The sequence below is a fragment of the Cucurbita pepo genome, chromosome 17 (genome assembly GCF_057944985.1).
Source record: "Cucurbita pepo subsp. pepo isolate OVF chromosome 17, ASM5794498v1, whole genome shotgun sequence".
Lineage (NCBI taxonomy): Eukaryota > Viridiplantae > Streptophyta > Magnoliopsida > Cucurbitales > Cucurbitaceae > Cucurbita > Cucurbita pepo.
Genome location: NC_141814.1, coordinates 4,335,564 through 4,356,179, shown reverse-complemented (window position 1 = coordinate 4,356,179; position 20,616 = coordinate 4,335,564). Strand labels below are relative to the sequence as shown.

Sequence of the window (20,616 nt, the reverse complement as noted above, 5' to 3'; positions counted from 1 at the left end):
GATTAAAGAAAACTTGGGTCGAGATGATTAAGATACAACATAAATGGGGGCTATGGCGAAAATGGAATGATGAGATCTACATGCACAACCTATGCTGTAAGAGGCATGGTCCAAAAATGAAATAGTAGTAATACAAGGTTAACTATTCTCAAAAAAAAAAAAAGATCGAGTACATCTATCTATAGTTACAAAAATTGACTTGAAAGTCATAAAGAATGTAAAATTCATTAAATTCTATTTTCCGAAATGACCATATAGTTGAGTATATTTCCACATGGCATATCCACGTCCGCACAAGAGTCCATCTGCTGCAGTAAAAAACTTCTCTTCACTTAGCGTCGAATCAAGCAGCTGAAACCTAGTGATCTGATGTTAACACTGCAAAAGAAGGAAATGAAAACCAAGTAAGAACAATTATAAAACGATATTAAAAGAAATAAAACATAGTGAAAGACTCTCTATTTAATGAATTGTCACAAGAGTAGCATGACCACATTTTAACAATCGTCATCAAGATCGAGTGAACTACAGAACGAAGAACAACAGCATGGTGATTCTTTCAAAGGGATATGGGAGAAATAAAGAATTATTGATTACATTCTGAAAGCAATATTCCTATAACAAGATAATGCAAATTAGAAATGTGAAAGGTAGAAGTTAGCAAAGAATTATGTGCAGTCCTATCTAACGGCTTTTCAGGGCATATGTCAAGAAAAATGCTCCAATAAAAATCTAAATGTAAGATGCAAGACAGTGGGAGGCAATATCTTTATGAACTACTGCAGTAAATTTGGAAGCTAATCCATGATAATCGAAAATGTGTTATGCTTTTGTTTCTTGTTGGGAACAGATGTGTGCATAGATCTAGTAAGACAGAAAGCAGGTTGCATAAATGCATGCAAAGCTGGCATTTTAGAATCAACGGATCACCAGAGACTACAATTGGATTTTCACAATTGGGCAACCAATTGCCTTTAGGCTGACTGGGTTCCTTCATTATTCGTACCCCACTCTTCATCAGCCTCGTTACCGTTAACAAGAACGGCACCATCTGTAGAATCCGCATCCACCACAACAGGCTCCTCTTGGCTATCTTCTCCGTTTTGGTGCTCTTCAGTCTCTTCATCTCCATTCTGCCAAAAAACCACCAAAACTCAGATAAACTAAACTCAATCCTACAAAAGGCATTAAGAGTGTCTAGTTCCACCGCGTGGATATATAAAATGGGACAAAATGGTATAGCAACAGGATTTAATTTCCATATGCAAGTAATTTAGGAAGAAAGAGCAACTACGAGTAGTAGAGACAAGTACTATGGCGTTCGACTAAGAAATAAGTACACACCTAACAGAAGACAAGAGCTCTACCTTCTCGCCTACCGGAGCAGCTTAGATAATGAGAATCTAACTATCTACCCACACCCTACTGAATCTCTCTCCCCCTAAAACCATGTACAACTGTACTAATACTTGGGGTAAGTTTCAAGTAGCTTCCGAAGTGATTTTGGAAGGCCAGAAGAGTTTTTATCTTTTTAAATCAAGAGTGTTTGGGAACAAACAATAATCACTGTTTAAAATATCAAATTGGTAAAAAATCATGTTCTTAAAAAAATCAGTAAAAAGTTGATTATCTAGAAAGTAATTCTAAAGTGATTGACTAGGAATCACTCAAGAACCGGTGTATGATAATTTAGCACTCATAGAGTCACTTTTGGATTTAGTGCAATCAAATGACTTGGGAATAAAACTAATTTAAAAATCATTTTTGGCTCTATTTTTTTTTAACTGCTTTATTGGTCATACATTATGTAGGCGTATTTGTTCTCGTTTCTTCATTAATGAAAATATTTGTTTCCTTGCCATATGCAAATAAAATTACTTTTTTTTTAAAATGTAACCAAATACATGGATTTTAATTAAACTATTTTTATAAAGTGTTTTAGGAAAAATGTTGTTTAAAAAAGTGTTTAATTAGAAGGTATGTCACACTCACCCTTCATATTTTGAAATGGCGGTCAAACTAAAAGTTAATTGTAGCTAGAAGAATAGAAAATTGAATACAGCACATACCTCAAGATTTGAGTCTCCGTTTTCAAGAAGCTCCTCTTCATCCACATGCATATTCCTAAAAGCCTCCACAAGTGTTGCGTGTGACCTGTCAGCCTGATTAGCATACTCCACCGCAGGAGGATAGACACCCCTAGCGAAATTCAAGGAAGGAGATAAATGTACGTTCTGGTATGAAGTATCCACTACCAAGTTGAAACTAGTTTCTCAATCATGTAATTTAGCAATATTCCATATAATATAATTGACTAACCATACAAGAACAATAACTACGATGGATCAACATTAGAGTGGCTAATGATACAAAAGAGAGAGGTTGGATCTACAATGGATCAATCATTGGGAACGGTAGAATTATAAGGGGACTTTTGGAAAGATAAGGTGCATCAATTTTTCTACAAAGACCCTCTGCCGCTCATCGTTCATACTAATTCTTCTTTCAACAATATTTCATTTTATCAAAACATGTGCATATAAAAATGATGGATAAAGGTACCTGGTCTCTGAAAATTTAGATTCAACAGAAACAGCTAGTTGCCAATCATCAAACAGATTAGGATACTCTTCAGGATCAGCTAGTGAATCAGCTGCTTTTGGACTGACCTATAATATTTTCAAAATTAAATGAAAAAAAAAAAACACAAAATTGGTAGGTCAATTGCATCTTTAATTAAAATGTAATAAAATAAGCATTACAAGTGACATGAAAAAAATAACAAAACACTAAATTTTTATCTAATGACATGAAAAAAAAAATGCCCTCGGTGCCATATTTGTGCATGTCATCATCATAATACAACTGCAAAGAGATGTGCGTGCATTCAATTTTACTAAAGCATGAAATCCCAAACCCTTCAGTTCATACTACTCTTTTCTTACTGTAAATTACATTATAAAGTCCTTACATAAAAGAGGTAAAATTTTATAAGCAGGAAGCCTATTAATTGATGCATACATAAAATATCAATATAAAGGTAATTGTAATGAAACATAGAAATAATGGGAGGCAATAAATAGCCGCATGTCTTTCTGAATGAAATGTACGTTTCTTCTCTTTTGGTTGTTTTGTTTCAAGGTTTGGATGATGGGAGGCAACCCTCAAATCACGCGATTTTAGAATTCGATGGCTTTGCAAGTACCTCTCATACCAATGATCACTAAAACCTGCTCGGAACTTTTGTTCTCTCTTAAAGATTCTAAATAAACGAGATGAAAATTTTCCTTTGGTAATGCATGGGTAAAGGAGAGGATGCCACAATATATGCTGCGATGGAAGTCTCTGTCTATTGGGAAAAAAAAGGAGCTTGGCTTGGGAAACTTTTGGAACAGATGTAATGTATGGCCCTTAGAAAAGGTAAATATGGAGAACATCAAGGTGGCCGAAGAAATTATATTAACCAAATGCTAGTGGGCAAGAAGCTGGCACCAGGTGGAGGTATTCTGTTAGCTTCTTATAAAAAAAATGCAGATCGAACAGTATTCTTTTGGACTATGAGTTATTATGTTTAATAGACTTAAATATACGCAGCAATGAAACGACTTGTGTATAGTTTTTATCGGATGATGCGCTAATTGATGTTCAGCTCTCTATTATATACAACAATGGTACAACTTTTTTCAAAGGAATATTCAACATGAACAGGACATAAGAATTAAATGTTACCTTATTCAGGTCCTTTCTCCAGATAGCAACTATCTCAGAGACTTTACTTGGAAGATAAGACCGTGCCATTAACGCCGCTTCAGGTATCCGGTTACTACAAAAACAAGATGTAAGCATCGATACCAAATCTTAATAGATCCATAAATGAAGAAAAAAATTCACCTTTCCACCAATAGCTGGAGGCAGTCTTCTAATTTACCCAATGTAAATAAACAGAGGAAAGCAACATTGTTCTTTCCTTGCTCTTTAGCAAGGGAAGCAAGCTTTGAAATTCCTTCAGCGTCCCCTAAAGAAGAATAGAGCAGTAACAGACCACTCAGGTCCATGGCAAATTTTAGACATTCCTCCGCCATTTCTAGCTGCAATAACATGATTCAACAGAGATCGATATCAGAGGATTGTTAAATAAATATTGCAAGTATCGTGGGACAGAAGCATTTTGATTAAACACCTTTCCACTGGACATGGCCAATTCTCCAAGCTGCTTCCATTTGGATTCGCTATGTACGGCCGTTGCAATTTCCTGCAAAAGACCCAAGAAACCTCTATTTCGATCTTAATAGAACTACTGTAAAGCACCACGTCCCCAAAGAAACAAGGAGAAGAAAAGCAAGAAAACTAAACAATGTTCTAAACAAATTCAAAACAGCACCCTACATTTATTTAGCACCAACATGATTGGAGCATACCTTTGCAACATCTAATCTTCCAAGCTGTATCGCTAATTCAAATCTATAATCAGGATCTGTTGCAACCTCCAGTGCCTCTTCTATCATACCTCGAGATTCTAAAAAGCGAGCCACACTGATAGACAACAAAAACTAAGAAATATATCAACATTTCTTTCACTCTTAAAAAGATTAACCTTTAACTATTGAACAAAGAGATACAAACAAGACAAGATATCCTTAAAAGAAGCCAGGGATTTTACTATAAACAATCCTAATGCCACAAATAATAAAAGGAGCGATTACAAAAAGAACTGCAAATCCGAGGTAAAAATAAGACATCTCTTTTTCAAAGCTGTACTTCTTGTCAATGAAGGAGAGAGAGAGAGAGAGAGGAATTACATGAATGTTAAAGCATGTATACACTATTGGGGAGAACAAAAAATTGGCATTTTCAAGTGTCAAAGTAAAGTTAAAACAATATCTAAACTGAATTAACAAGTGTCAAATATTCTAATGATGAATAGATGATATAGAAAATATTACATAATTTCTGCTAGCAACAATATCAATTCTAAAGTACCATTTTTAAGATAAGAGGTAGCATTTCAGTCAGAAAATATCGTATTACAAATTTTAAGTACTTTTTTTAGAATTGAGGATTCATAGATACCTATTATGATGCTCCTTGGGGATTAAAGGTAAGATTTCATTGGCTCTTTCCAGATCTCCCCGCATTACAAGTGTCTTGTATTCAATCAAGCTAAGAAGTAATGTATATCCTACAACGCTGCAACAAACAGATCATCACATCCTTAAATCAGATTATATGGTAGCAACTATCAGCTCCAAGAACATAAAATAGCATCTGCTTACTTAAATTCTTTGTCAATTAAATACACGCGACTGTGACTGGCAAGATATCCAAGCAAATACATTGGTCGATCCAGATGAAACATTGTAGTAACCTGAAAATAGATCATACATCAACGACAAAACAATCCATTTTTCTCTTTTCTCCGATGAAGGGAAGTATATTGATGTGAATTTAAAGAAGCGTTATGGAAATGTCCAAGAAAAATAGGGGGTGAAGGGTTAGAATAGGAATCATAATCACCTCACCACCAACACAGTAATTTAGCCTCCAAGAGGAATTATTATAAATGAAACAATCCCCAACCCATAAGCCGGTCCTAACACGTTCATTTGTTTCATAGAGAAGCTCGAACGCATCCTCTATACCTTGTTCATCAACTGATCTACCACTATCAAGATAAGATGAAACAACATCGCGCTGCATCATGAAATATACTTATTAGATAAAATCCTTCTTGGCACTACACAAGATAAAAAAAACAGTAGCAGTACCGAACATGGCTTAAGAAACATCCTCCAGATAACATCTCACTAAATGGAACTACAAATACATAAACTGCAAAGGCAGGCTTAAATGGATGGCAACTTACATTGTACTTCAGGATATAAAATGCAGAATCACTGGAAATTGCCACTAGGTCACCACTATCGGCCCAATAGAGATTCTGATATTTAATACAATGATAGAAAACGCAAAACGTCAGCAAAATGTCAGGGAAAAGTTACACATAGTCCACGTGTCTGTGGAGGCTAGCAGCCTATAGAGCTTCTTGAGGAATATCTGCACTCACTTTCACATTTACATCAATCCGTCGAATTAACCGGCACTCAGCCCAGTCATAAAAGCAAATAAAATCGTTTGAGCACATTGCCAAAAGAGTTCCTCCATAAATATGCTCTGCAGAAAATGTAGGCCGGATGCTCTTTTTTTCCTGAAAGAACGGAATGTATTTTCATCAACTTGAGACACTCAACCTCTTGAAATGGCATATTATTTACAATATTTCTATGAGATTTTTTTTTTCTTTTTTTATGAGACATGCTATGTACAATATCTGATACTTGAACTTAAGAAATTTAAAAGTAAGAACCTAGACTATGTTTGGCTCATGGTTTTATTAAGCCTATAATGAAGTCTATGGTTGAAAAGTTTAAGTTTACATCATCTATGTTTGGATTGTACAAAGAAATATGCTCTAGAGACCTCAGTTTGTATAACCTATATTTGGTTGAACGTTTATGTTTGTAAAATTTTGTAGGCCATATATAAAGGTGGGTTTCAAAAACTTGAGTGAAGTTTATTGAGTTTGTGGGTTTTTCCCCCTAAAAAAAAAAAAAAAAAAAAAAAAACGAACTATAACCTCAACCTAGATATACAATTAAATAATCATTAAAATAATAATAATAATAATAATAAAAGTGTCCATTAGTTTATCAAAAATCTGTTTCAGATACGTTGGTTTATCTCAAAATTTTAACTAGAATACTTTTTATGTGGTTTCCTCTCAACCAACCACTTGAACAAGCACAATGCATTTTTGTCACTGACGTCAAATAATGCATAAAATGCGTTCCAAAAAACATATCATATGATTCCAAGATTCCTCAATTAAAATAAATACAAACCTGGAAATTTTTTGTGAAAATCTTTATCTTTGAAGTACTCTCTCGAGCAGCATATTCTCCTTCAGATGACCAAACAATTTCCAATGCCGAACCAAATGATCTATTCCTCCATGCCAAAGCTGTATAGATAATGTATTCGCCATCTCCACATACAACAACAAATCGTCCATTGGGATTGTGCCTCAAGTTCTGAAAGAAATTGTGAGAGCAAACAAACAGAGCATGAAAACGGAGAACAATAATCAACAAAAGGTAAAACTCATTCTACTACATACGATTTCATATTAACTGAACTTAACATGAAATTTTCAGCTAAAGTATCTACAATTGCACTGTAAAAAGATAACCAGTGCAACGGATAACAAGAATAACTCCTGATAACAAGAATGCCGTCAGAATACTGGTTTGTATCAATCATTACGATGTCGTCAAGTATAGAGCAAACACCAAAAATATTTTTAGTAATAGATACCATGAGTTTCAGAAGGTAAACATGATTAGATATGCTTTCAAATGTTGCCTCGCTTTAACAATGAAGTGTAAATTGTGACCTTATGACAAATGTTAGAAGAAGAGAAATCATATAATTAGAAAATCATATAAGCACAATTACTTGAGGATAAAGATCGCAGGTTCCCAATTCCTTGACAGCCAAAGGTAACCTCTCTCCATCTGTAACCTAGAAAGAAGGAAAGAACAAAAAGTAAATAAACGAGCAATTGTCATAATGCAGGACATATAAAGAAATGTGCTATTAAGTTCAAACCTCATAGTCTGCTCCCACACTTTTAATGTTGACTGTTTGAATTTCATTGTGCTTAGCCCAAATAATTTTCCCAGTATTATCCATACTAGCTACAGGTACCTCCCGGCCAAGTTTTACCATAATCGTTCCTTCATCGTAACCAATCACAACCCTGTCGGAGAAAGGATACATCATTTCTAACAACAAACAAACAAAATATCTCAAGCAGATTTTTAAAAATGATTTTATAAGCTTAATTCTCTATACAGTCCCTCATTAATAAATTAGTAAAGAGACTCGTGGACAGTCAAAGTTTTAATCATTTTATCCACCCCCTAATTAAAAACTTCAAATATGTACTCAATTATTTACATATTATTTATTAACGTCACGCTTTATTCATATTCATTGATTTACTGTTTCTGTTAGTAAAATAAATTTTCAAAGCCAAGAATTTTGTATAACCTTCTGGAATGGTTAAATAAATTATTTGAACATTTTTTATTGAATTATGATATCGATTAGTTTATTATCAAAATATGCATTATTAGAATACTTTTCTCATATTTAATCAATGAGTTCTTCCAAGAAGTTTCTTAGTTTAAATACTGAAAAATATATGTTTGACTGTTTACATTCATTATAGAGTTTAAATTTAGTTGAATAATCAAAATAAGCAACTTAATAACATATAAATAAAATAAGAGGAATTACTATCAATTTAAGCTCTGAGTTAATTCACATCAGACATTCTTATCTATCAACATTTAACCAAATCAATCTGGAACTTGTTTTGTTTCAGAGTAAAGTAACATTTAAAATTTTCATGTGGGTTTCACAAGATACTAGACTATTTGAATTGAGGAGATGGGGAGGTTAAGAATTAGAAATTTATCAAGTAAAAAGAGGAATTGGAAGATTAAATGAGATTGAGAATTTTCAATAACAGCCATCCCTCGGGATAAGAGAAACATAAAAGGAAAAAACAACGCTTATATAAGAAAGAAAATTAAGAACTATAACAACTAACTTACCGTCGGGAGCCCTTAATATATCCAATAGTCCAAACTCGCTCAAGGCCATAATTCAAGGTGTTTTCAAGCCTGAGATTCAAAAACATGGATTAAAAAATGTTCTCGCATGAGGGAACACAAAGACATATAATTCAAATTGAGATGGATCAGATAGTATTTTATTATTATTATTATTATTATTATTTAATATCCGTGTTCAGGCTAGCCAGTGCACACTACATTTGGTTGTCAAGATAACTTGTAAGATATTAAATTCTAAGTAAGTTGTCATCGTGGGAACTTGAACTCGTTCCCTACAAACTCGTTATTATTTACATGGCCCATATTTGACAACTTGGTCCTAGTCATGATAGTTGAAACGAGTGACAAAACAATTATGACCAAGAATTAAGGAATCTAAATTTTTTTTTTTTTAATGAGAAACAAATTTCATTGATGTATGGAATTACAAAAAAAGGTTAGAGTTCAAACCAAAGGAGTTACAAAAGGGATCTCCAATTGATCAAGAGTGTAGAGAGATGGTAAGAATTATATAAAGAAGAGTATTTATACCAAGATATTGCAAAAAAGATGATTTGTTCAAAGTAACTCTCAAAAGAACTTCCCTTTTCCATGAAGAAACAACTGTTCCTTTCATTCCAGGTGATCCATAAGAAAGCCCGAATGATGTGCATCTAAATAAGTCTTTTATCATCTGAAAATGGATGCCCAACGAGGATGTAAAGAAGGTTGTTGATCTCATTGAGGCAGTAAGGTGAACATGATTTAAACCATCCATGAGTCTAATCCATTCCTCTAATTTTTCATCATTTAGGTTTCTTCTCAAATGAAGATTTCAACCACTATGAAGTTCCAATCAAGATTCTTGTACAGAGATGGCTTTGTTTAGCGACAGAGAGCAAAGGCGAGAGTAAAGGCGAGGGAAATGCTCAGTAAGAGCTTCCTTCTGCAGCCAGCAATCAAGCCAAAAATATGTCTTAGCCCCAATTCCCACTTTTAGAATAACTATATCATGAATGAGATTCATATGCAACAAAATAGATCTCCAAGGCCCTTCAACATATCTAGGGAAACGATCATTAGGCAAAGAATTCATAGAGGCTTTCCCATATTTTGTATCAATCACCTGTCTCAACAAAGCATCCTCCGGAAGGTAGTATCTCCTAATCCACTTTGCAATTAGAGCTTGATCCTTATTTTCAACACCTTGTATGGCTATGTCTCCTTGAGTGATGGGTCTGATTACTTTTTCCCATTTAACAAGGTGTGTGGGGGCACTGTTTGCTCCCCTTTCCCCAAGAAAATTCCAAAACAGACCATCAATACTCGGAAAAATTTTAGATGGGGCATTGAAAAGGGACAAAAAAATAGTGGGGAGATTAAAAAGAGTGGCTTGAAGTAACGTGAGGCACCCCTTTGGATTTATGAGAATGGCTCCAAGAGTGAGGTTTACTCTCACTCTTCTCGACAATAGGAATCCAAAAGGACATTGATTTAGAGGTTTCCATAAAGAGGGAGAGACGAAGATATATGATTGGCCACTGCCCATATCTACAACCAAGCTTTTCAGCAATCAAGTCAACTTCCACAAAACAGGTATTTATCCCCAGAATCTCAAACTTGTGATGGTTGATGTTCAACCAAGGGGCCTTTTCCAATGAATTAACATGACCAAAGACATTTTTAAGATCCCAGCCTTCCATGGAAGAGACAATTATGGTGTTATAGGCAAAAAAGAGATGGTGAATTTGAAGGGGGTCTCTTCCAATCATCTTTAAAGCAACTATTTGCTCTCGTCTCAATCATCATTCTACTGAAACAATCCGTAATAATGACAAAAAGAAAGGGGGAGAAGACATCACCTTGTCGGAGGCCACAGATGGCAAGAATCCTCCCTCCAGACGACCATTAATAATGATCAAATGATTGGGCAAAGAAATACACCCATTTTTCCATTTTCTCCAGGTTGCACCAAAGCTCTTTGCCACAAGAATTAAATCAAGATAGTCCCAATCAACTTTGTCAAAGGCCTTCTCGATGTCTTTTCTTCTTGAATGCATAATCCTCAATAACTTTGTTCACAAACAATGATGCATCCAAAATCTATCGACCTTCAACAAAGGCAGATTGATACTTGGCAATAGTGGTGGGAAGAACTTTTTTAAGCCTCTCAGATAGCACCCGAGTAATGATCTTTTGTTGGCACAAGATGAGGCTAATGGGTTGATCGTCCTCAACCTTCTATGCGTCCACCTTCTTTGGGATAAAACAAAAGTAGGTTCTGTTTAAGCTCGTGTTAATGATAACAGTCTTAAGAAAATCTTGGAACACCCTCATAATGCCTCCTTTAATGGTGTTCCAATAATGTTACCAGTCTTAAGTTTGTCCCAAGATCCCTAATAATGCCCTAACTTGCTTTTCTGTGAAATTCTTCTGCTTCTCAATGGCTTGTTGATGAGTGGATAGTATACCACTGCAAAATAGCTGGCAAACAGCGAGGTCCAGAGTCTTTGGTGTAGAGACTTCCATAGAAATTGATAAACTCTCTTCCAGTCTCAGATTCAGTAAGTAAGCTTTGACCATCCCTAGACAGCAACTCATAAATTGAGTTTCTTTTCTTTCTCACACTCATAATTTGGTGGATATAACTTGAGTTCATTATCTCCATCCTTTACCCATCAATTTGTGCATTTTTGTCGCCAAAAATCTCCTCTTTAGAGTTTTTTAAAAGCCTTCAATTTCTGAATAAACACATAGGCCAGCCTCTAAGAGGGTTAACACTCCACCATTTGTGGTTCAATAGGAGAAAGGAATGATGCTCCATCCACATATTTTCGAATATAAAAGGTAGGGGACCCCATTTTGAAGAACCCAAACCCAAATTCTCATGGCACTATTAAACAAATTTCAACTATTATCCAGCATACAGTCTAAAATATCTCTGAACACATAGTTGCAACCATTTATAGATAGCTCGCACACACCTCTTCTATTTTCACGGGATAAATACCTAACCCTACTACATTTGGTTGAAAAGGTAACTTGTAAGGTATTAAATCCTAAGTATGGTCATCATGGCTTGAACTCATTCCCTCTAAGTTCTTTATTATTTACATGACCTTTATGCACCACTACCGTGGTTGAGATGAGTGACAAGATAGTTATGACCAATAGTTAAGGAACCTCATTTTTTATTATTGACACTAGTAAACAAATTTCAATTATTATTCGGCATATAGTTTTGAATAAGTTCAAATATCATAAATGTATTAACAAAAAGAATAAAAAATATTTCAAATTATGAAACTTAACGTGCACACCACACCAATATTTCTCCCTACCAAATTATATTCGTTCTTCACCAAGGTAGCAAAATTTAAAATCATGTTAGACAAGTATATTAATGAAATTCCAAAAGCAGAACATATAGATCTAGATATCATGAAACTAGAGAAAAAAATTTACCTATATGTTGTTGCATGCCATATACGAACAGTACCATCCTCAGAACCTGTGATAATAATAGGAAGCTCTGGATGGAAACAAACAGCGGACACATTGTGTGTATGACCTTCAAGTGTTTGAACGCAACTTTTGGTTTGATAGTCCCACACCTGTTTTCATATGATTTAATGAAGCATCTTCTATTTGGAACCAGTGAATGTTAGGTTAAGAATAAGAATAATGGAGACCTTAGCAGTGTGATCATCAGAACCAGTAATTAGGTAGGGTTTGTCACCACCAGTAAAGTAATCAACACAATTTACTCCCTTCTGATGGGCATCCAATGTAAAATTAGGATCGGGAGAGCCAAGATTCCAAATCTGCCACAAAAATTTTACCAAATTTCATTCAGCATCACCATCCAGATTAGGAACAGATAAGAAGTTACACTATGAGAAAATTCTCAATATTACCTTAATAGTGCGGTCAAGAGAAGCACTTGCAAAGGTGTTAGTATCCTTGGGATTAAATGTTACTTGCATCACATAGTGAGAATGTCCCTCAAAAATTTGAGTGCACACCCAACCCTTCTCCCAATCCCAAAGCTTTATGAGCATATCATCAGATGATGACAGAACATATGGAAGCGTAGGATGGACCGCAACACACCTAATGTAATCTGTATGAGCCTCAAAGACTTTTACTTTATCCATTGTATTATAATTGTAGACACGAAGGAACATGTCATCAGCTCCAGCAACAACCCATTGCTTCCGCACGATAAACTTGGCTGACCTAACTGCCAACACAGTCAACACACAACAAACACTTCATAGCATATTCTTCCATCCACTCACCTTTACTTCTCTATCTCTCCATATTGACTTTACTGCTTACCTGGTAACTCCGTAACCTCAAAAGACTTGACCATAATCTGCAGAAGTTTCCAGAGGATTCATTTAATTTTTAAATAATTTCAGAGTTAACAAAATTAGACAAAAAATTTAGAGAATTCAGAGATGGAAGGGGAGGTATTTTCACAAATTCGCATTTCATGCACCTACCAAAGTCCGAACTAGAACTCCAAGTGAAAAATCATTCTTATAACCCATAAAAGTTCTTATAAGAAAATGAAGGAAGAAAAAAGAAATAAATCATAGAAGTCATCGAGAAAAAAGGAAAATGATAAAAATTTGGAAGGCCACCTAAGTTATATGTGAACGTTACTTATAATACATAATTATTTATTGAGGTCAAGTGGTTGTTCAGTGAGAATAGTTGAGGTGCACACAAGCTAGCCACAATACTCATGAATATAAATGAATAAATACATATATGTAATGAACTCTCTTCTCTTCTACCAAATGATGATCAATAACTACCATATGCTTTTCTGATCAAAAATAAAGTTTTAGTTTCTTCTCCAAATAAAAATGTGAAGCCTTGAAAAAACAGAAAGAACCCAACTGCAAACCATAGGTTTTACAAGTTCCACTTACGGTGACAATTATCTTACTCATGAAACCATGTCATACTTACTCTGAGAAGCTTTTGGGCTAGATTATGGAATCATCAAGAAAATAGTGTAACAAACTTCGGGATATACAACAATTCATTGATAAATATTGTTGAGTTAGTAATTAGAAAAATCAGGTCTCGTTTTGAAAACAATTTTGAAGTACATCCGTAAAAATAAAAGTTTAAAAAGCATCCATGTATTCATCAATGATAACATATCCATACCTGAGACTGATAGTTCCAGATGCATACAGTTCCTGAATACAAACTGGCCAGAATCCTGCAGTAAGGTGTGTGTCAGAACCTTCAAGTTTTCTTCATCTCTTTTGCAGTAGAAATAAATATAATCACAGTTCGGTAAATGATCAACTAAGAAATCTCAAAGATCCAAACCAGATGGGAAACGAATGATCATGAACTACAATATTCTAACATAACGGAAACCATTTACATCTATCATAATTTTAACCGGCTTATAATGGACTAGGATGTAGCATTGCCAAGATACGGTATTAATAAGCACCTATCCAACTTACCATGGTTCTGTTGGATGCAAATCCACAGATTTTACCCTTTCCGATCTTTGAGCGAGTTTCCTCTGAACCAAATAATAAGAAAACGTATTTTATAACACATAACAAGAAATAAAAATAATCAAAATTATACACATTCTATCCATTTAACACGCAGAAGAATCGGAATACCTTGATTTCAAGTCTGAGAGGCTGCGAATACACAAACAACCAAAAAAACAAATAAGTAATTCGTAGCAGCAATAACGATTCGAAGTCGTAGATAATAACAAAATAAGTTTAAGTAGTAGCCGCGAAATAGAAGCCAAATTCCATGGACCAAGCATTAGAATGCCAGATCCCAGGGTCCTTCTTCTCTCATAAAATCTAAGAGAAAGAGAAGGAGAGAACAATTCCATATCTATGTCCCAAAAAAACAAAAGGCAGAGCCAATCAAACTCGCGCACTCAAATTATCAAAGAGAATAATCGAAGAACTCAGAAGGCAATGCCAATATCAACAAAAGTGAGGAACTGTGACAGAATCGTAGCAGAATTCAACCAGATCTAAGCTATAATTGAATGCAGATGTGTTCAGAGAAATGGAAGAAAGTCTTCAACTCACCATAGTGAGCAAATGAGAGCTTAGGAAATGAGATCTCGATCGTTGCACCCAAGCGATCCAGGTGATCGCAGCTTGAAGAAGAGAAATGCGGAGAGAGAGAGAGGTTTCAGAATTGAACCAACGAAGTCTTTCGTGTTAATATGAGAAGGAAGCGAGAGCAGATCGAAGCTTAGCAGTTACGTCATAAATTTACGATAATGCCATTCGCCCCCCTCCCGGAATTTCTCAGTGCAACCGATTCTACAATAAAGTTCCAGTTTTGACCGTAATGATTATCAGATCGTAATCGACGGTAATGATCGCCGGAGAAGGTGGGTCCCATTTCCACGCTGGCATCTCGGGCACATCGGACCCCACACGTGCAAATCAAAAAGTTCTGAAAGGTATACATCATTTGAAAATTTAATATTGATATAAAAATAATAAAAATAAATATTTTGAAGAGTTAAATTATCATCCTGTCCTATTTAATTAAATTTCAATTATCCTATTAATTTCTTTTTTAATCGCGAGTGAATTATTATCATATTATCCTTAATTTTATTTCAATTATTTTTCATTTATGAAATACACCACTATAATCGGCCTAAAATTTTGAATATAAAACTTGGGCCTTTATACGAGACTAAAAGGCTGGACTACAGGCCCATTTGGGGTCTAAGCTAATGAGCCCATTGGGTAAAAGGGCCTTGAGATATGGGCTGCATGTTTGTTCTCGTTTATCCTTGCAAATAAACAAAAAAAATTGTCTATATGTTCGTGTTCAAATTGGCAATGTTCATATGTAACGACCCATATCTACCGCTAGCAGATATTGTCTTTTTTGGGCTTTCCTTTTCGGGCTTGCCCTCAAGGTTTTAAAACACGTTTGCTAGGGGAAGGTGTCCACACCTTTGTAAATGGTTGTTTGTTCTCTTCCCCAACCGACTTGGGACATCACAGGTAATTAAGGTCGACATCGTCGTTAACTTCTATACTTTTTATTCTTTATTTTATTTTCGTGATTATTTAGCTTTTTGTCATTCCTCTTCTAGTTATATTATAACACAAAGGAGCGAGCTAGTTGGTGAGGCAATAGCTTACCAAGGCGATGATCAGTAGCCGTAAGGGGTGCCAAAGCTAGGGACCAAACCAAATACCTAGATTCTCAAGAGTCCTAAACCAAAAAAATGGAAGTTTTTGTTGATTTCAGTTAAATATCAAACCAATCATTTGAAATCTCATATCGATTAAGGAGGAGATTAAAACATTTTTTCATAAAAGTGTGGAAAACCAATTCCTAACATGTGCATTTTAAAAACCCTGAGGAGAACCCTGAAACAAAGCCAAAAGATGACAATATCTACTAGCGGTGGACTTAGATTGTTACAAATAGTATCAAAGCCAGACACTGGATGGTGTGCCAACAAGGACGCTGGGCTTCGAAGGGGGGAGGATTGTGAGATCCCACATCGATTGTAGAGGGGAACGAGTACTAACAAGAATGATGGGCCCTGAGGAGGGTGGATTGTGAGATCCCACATTAGTTGGGGAGAAGAACAAAACATTCTGTATAAATGTGTGGAAACCTCTCCCTAACAAATGCGTTTTAAAAATCTTGACGGAAACTACTAAAGTGAAAGCTCAAAAAAGAAACCCTATAAAGATGATATTTGTGCAATAAACCTAGTCATTTCGGCACGGTACATAAACATCATAATGTACCATTAAGCTTAATGGCAACGCACGAGCTTCCTTTCAATATAGTACTTTATACAAATCTACATTAATCACTAATAAAACGTCAAAGGAACAATGTACAAAGTACCACTGACGTTGTCACAAATACAACGACCGATAAAAAATAAAATAAGTTTATTCGAAAACTTAAAAGAAAAAAAAAGTAGGATTGAGAAGGATTTAGAGCATATTTTTGCAGGCAACATGATCTCTGACTTGTAAATATAAACCATCAAACCCTTCAACCATTGAGAGCCATTGGAGATGAAGGCATATTCCATAGAATAAACCATGGCTTCATTTTGCAATCTCATTAGTTTGGTTAATCCAATGATTTGGTCTCTTTTAAGTTTATAGGCCAATTGATTAACCCTAATAAAGCATGCCATTCAACCAACCTAGCTTATGAAATCCAAGCCATTCTTTTTGCCTCTTCATTTTTTAATACAAGATATGAGCTTGTCGGGCAAAAGCGTTTTATTTTAGTGGGTTTCATATATTATAGCTTAAACGCGGGTTGCCGCACACATGGTTTTGTCACTTTTACAGGTATTCATTGACCCACTCGAACCATTCGATTCAAATCATAAAAGCTAAACTGGGTTATAATTTTTTTTTTTTTTTTTTTTGCTAAGGTTACTAATCATCCTAACCATATTTAATATTTGAATTTTATGAGATTTTAATAATTAATGTAACATGTATCAATAATAAGTATATGATTTTTTTCAAATAATTAAAAAAAACAACACGACAAATCCAACCCAACTAAAAAACAGAGAGTTAAGTTAAAAATTATATACATGCACGTAACCAATCCATGAATCTGAAATTTCAGGTTAGTCCAAACAACAACAAAAAATTCAACCCAACCCAACCCGAGTACACTGCTGTCAAATTCATGAAGATTATTCTTTTTTGTATTTTACTCCATTTGAACCAATACAATCAACAAAACAAATACAATAATCAATTTATAAGATATACCTTCCTTCTCATTTACTCAATCATCATAACAATTAACCATGTTAAAAAAAACTTATGTTAGTTTACAAAGAGATAGTCATGTCATATCAAAACGTCGGGCCATATCGAATCCCGTGTTCTAAATTTCAATGTGATACCAACCCAACAAAATTGGCATTATGAAGGAAAGAGTGGCGTAGGCAATGAAGTTGACCTTTAAAAATAGAGTGGAATATATATATATATATATATATATTATAAGAGTTTAAAAAAGAAGCCTAAAATTGAAGTAAATGACGTCACTTTTTGGATTTGTTTGAATGAAGATAAATAAAAACAGCTGTTATAATAAAAACGGAATATTCCGGAATAAACCCTTCCACTGCGCCTCATTTTCCCCCGCATCATTTGTCTTTTCACCTTTTTAACTCTTTCCTCCAATCTTAGTCAAAACTCTAATAAAAGGTTAAAAAAGTAATATTATTTTATTTTTATTTTTTTTATATTTGAATGAGTCAACTTAACCGTTTAATTTTAAACAATATTGTTTTTTTCACTGAATTTAAAGGCTTTGGTTACATTCTTGAATGACCTATTCATTAATGAATTTACAAAAATTTATGTTTAAATGTAACCCGTTTGAATTTAGAAAAATTATGTAAATTACTGTTTAAACCTCGAGTTTAGAAAACCCGTATCTAAATATGTTAGGTTTATAAAATCAAACCTACTTGATTTTAATTCACTCCTTAATCGCTATTACTAGCTTGATTAAGCTTATGGAGAAGTGGGTAGGAATTACACGGGTTGGGTTGGGTTGGGTTGGAAATTTTTTTTTTTAATCAATCCAAAATTTTGGTTTGGTTAGGTTGGTAACCCCGAGTAACACGTATAAAGTTCACAACTGAACCCTCTATTTTTATATTGAGTTGAGTTGGGTCAATTTTAATGGTTTATGATACATGTGAGATTAATGCTAAAATCTCATAAATCTCTAATATCAAATATTCACAAGTCATAAATTATTTCTTCTTAAGTTTTTTAATAAAATCTTAAAGACTATGGTAAAGTTGAGTTGGGTTGGATTAAGAGATTTTCTTTTTTATTATTATTTAAAAAAATATATAATTATGTTACATTAATACTAAATTCTCATACAATTTTAATATCAAACCTTCCTAAGTTATAATTCATCGTTAACATCAGTTACAAACTTTAAATATTCTTAATTTTCATAATAATCTTAAAAACTAGAGTAAAGTTGGTTGGATTGTAATCTTATTTTCAGTGGTTTGGAGTGGGCTAGTTGACCAAACCAAAAAACATCTAAGTGCAGATTTGCTCAAATTTTTGGTTTTTCAAAAATTTAACACAACACAACCCAACCCCTCATAACTCATCACTAACAGTCACTTACCTCAAAAATTATTAATGTTCGTAATAATTTTAAAATATTAGGATTGAGTTGTAATCTTATTTTTAGGTTGCTCTCCGGTTAATCTGGTTGACTAACTAAAAAAAATATCAACCGGCTAATTAACTTAAATTTTCATTTTTAAAAAATTTAACACAACCCAACCCAACTCAAACTATCATAACTCATCACTAATCTCAGTTATAAATATAAAAAAGTCTTAATCTTCCTAACTATTTTAAAAATTAGGGTTGAGTTGTAATCTTATTTTTAGGTTGTTCGGGTTGTTCAGGTTGGTCTAGTTGATCCAACTAAAAAAATATATCATCTAGCAAATTGACTCAAATTTTTATTTTTTCAAAAATTTAACCCAACCCAACCCGAAAACTATATACATAACTCAATCGTCTGAATGGATGGAGTTGTGGCATTAAAGAAAGTGGAAGGTCATAGCACGTGGTTGTCCAACACAACACCATATTATTTTGGATTAAAAAAAAAAAAAAAATGTTTGGAGCAATATGGGACATTAAAGTGGAAAGAAGGGGCCTGGAAGTTTCAACCTTCACTGTTGGAAATGGAATTTTATGAAAAGCTTGGAATGAAGTGGCAGCGGCAGCGGAGGATGCGTGTAGTTCAGGCCCCACCATTGTCAACGCTCCTTGCCGCTTCCCTTCCTTTCTTTCTAGTGCTTCCTTTAATCACACCCCCACGTTTTCCCTTCTTCTTCCTTTAAATTTCTGGTCAACCAAAAACAACCCGACCCCACTTTAAACCCCACCCTAATTAATAATTACATGGTTATATAAAATATAGTTTACCATATATATCATATATTTTATTTTGTAATTTGTTTATTATAAACATAGTGTTTTAGCCAATATTCTCATGTATTTTTTAAATTTAGTTTATAAATCACTATTTTCAATTAATGGTCTCTATTATTATCATTTATTATTTTCAACCTCTAACCTAATTTTAAAAAATAAAACAAAAATATTTTGTTTTGTTTTTTAATTAGCTTGTAAATGTTTTTTTTAAAGCATAAAAGGATAATCATTTAAAATTTGTGTTTTTTTTTTTTTTGTTTATGATGAGTTTCATCTCTTCATAAGAGAATATTTGAATTTTCAACGAAATTTAAGCATAAAAAAAAACGTATTGAGAAAGGTTATACCGACGCATAAAATGTATTGGAACAAATCGTGGGTAAAAACTTATCAAAAGAATCTTTGTTGGTGTACAAAAGAGCTCTTCGTCAACCCATCGTGTGGTGTTGGCAAATACCGTCTTTGCCAACGCAACAAGTTTGGATCGACAATTCCTATATTATTATAATTAAAAATAAAATCAATAAAGTTTCAATTTTTCTCTCGTAAATAAATGTATAAATAAATCAAAATTGATGTTTGAAGATTAAAATAAAATTATGACATAAATATTCACCAAAATAAAAGAGGTGGAGGCGTATGGGCGGCGAAGTGAGTAAGAAGAGAAGGGAGATGACCGGCAACATGGCAAGGTGGTGGCAAGGTGGCGGCAAGGTGGCGGCCGAGGGCGAAGAGATTGAGACCATTTCAAATGCACTAATGGAGGAGAAGTTAGGTCATTACAAATCATTTCGAGAGAAGGGAGGTCTCTAAACGACATTGGCAAAAAAGAAGATTTCTCGTAGCATCCTAAGAACAATGTCCAAAAGATTTCCCTTGTCTTAAGATTAACATGACCCTTGCCTAACAAT

General features: G+C 34.2%; 1 protein-coding gene across 2 annotated transcripts; it reads right to left on the bottom strand.

The window, feature by feature from the left end:
- Nucleotides 1–58: 58 nt before the first annotated feature.
- On the bottom strand, nt 59–15,037 carry LOC111778647 (coatomer subunit beta'-2). Of its 2 annotated transcripts, none has more exons than XM_023658580.2 (25): nt 14,777–15,037; nt 14,345–14,365; nt 14,177–14,238; nt 13,866–13,920; nt 13,020–13,056; nt 12,596–12,921; nt 12,371–12,502; nt 12,144–12,292; nt 8,679–8,747; nt 7,666–7,816; nt 7,513–7,578; nt 6,900–7,088; nt 6,065–6,205; nt 5,864–5,938; nt 5,515–5,691; nt 5,274–5,365; nt 5,071–5,187; nt 4,419–4,533; nt 4,181–4,252; nt 3,892–4,088; nt 3,730–3,823; nt 2,563–2,669; nt 2,070–2,199; nt 931–1,133; nt 59–378 (listed from the first exon to the last, which is right to left on the bottom strand). In XM_023658580.2, exons 1-24 carry the CDS (start codon nt 14,777–14,779, stop codon nt 975–977), a joined length of 2,736 nt encoding a protein of 911 aa, XP_023514348.2. In that variant the 5' UTR covers nt 14,780–15,037; the 3' UTR covers nt 59–378; nt 931–974. The 2 variants fall into 2 exon arrangements, with proteins under 2 accessions (XP_023514348.2, XP_023514350.2); XM_023658582.2 differs by having other exon boundaries at nt 1,007–1,133.
- Between the last annotated feature and the right edge of the window lie 5,579 nt (nt 15,038–20,616).

Coding starts and splice junctions, on each gene's coding strand:
- LOC111778647 (XM_023658580.2), bottom strand. Junction 7,817..8,678: donor TATATTAAGGGCTCCCGACG/GTAAGTTAGTTG, acceptor TTTCTCCGACAG/GGTTGTGATTGGTTACGATG. Junction 2,200..2,562: donor TCTAAATTTTCAGAGACCAG/GTACCTTTATCC, acceptor GAATTTCGCTAG/GGGTGTCTATCCTCCTGCGG.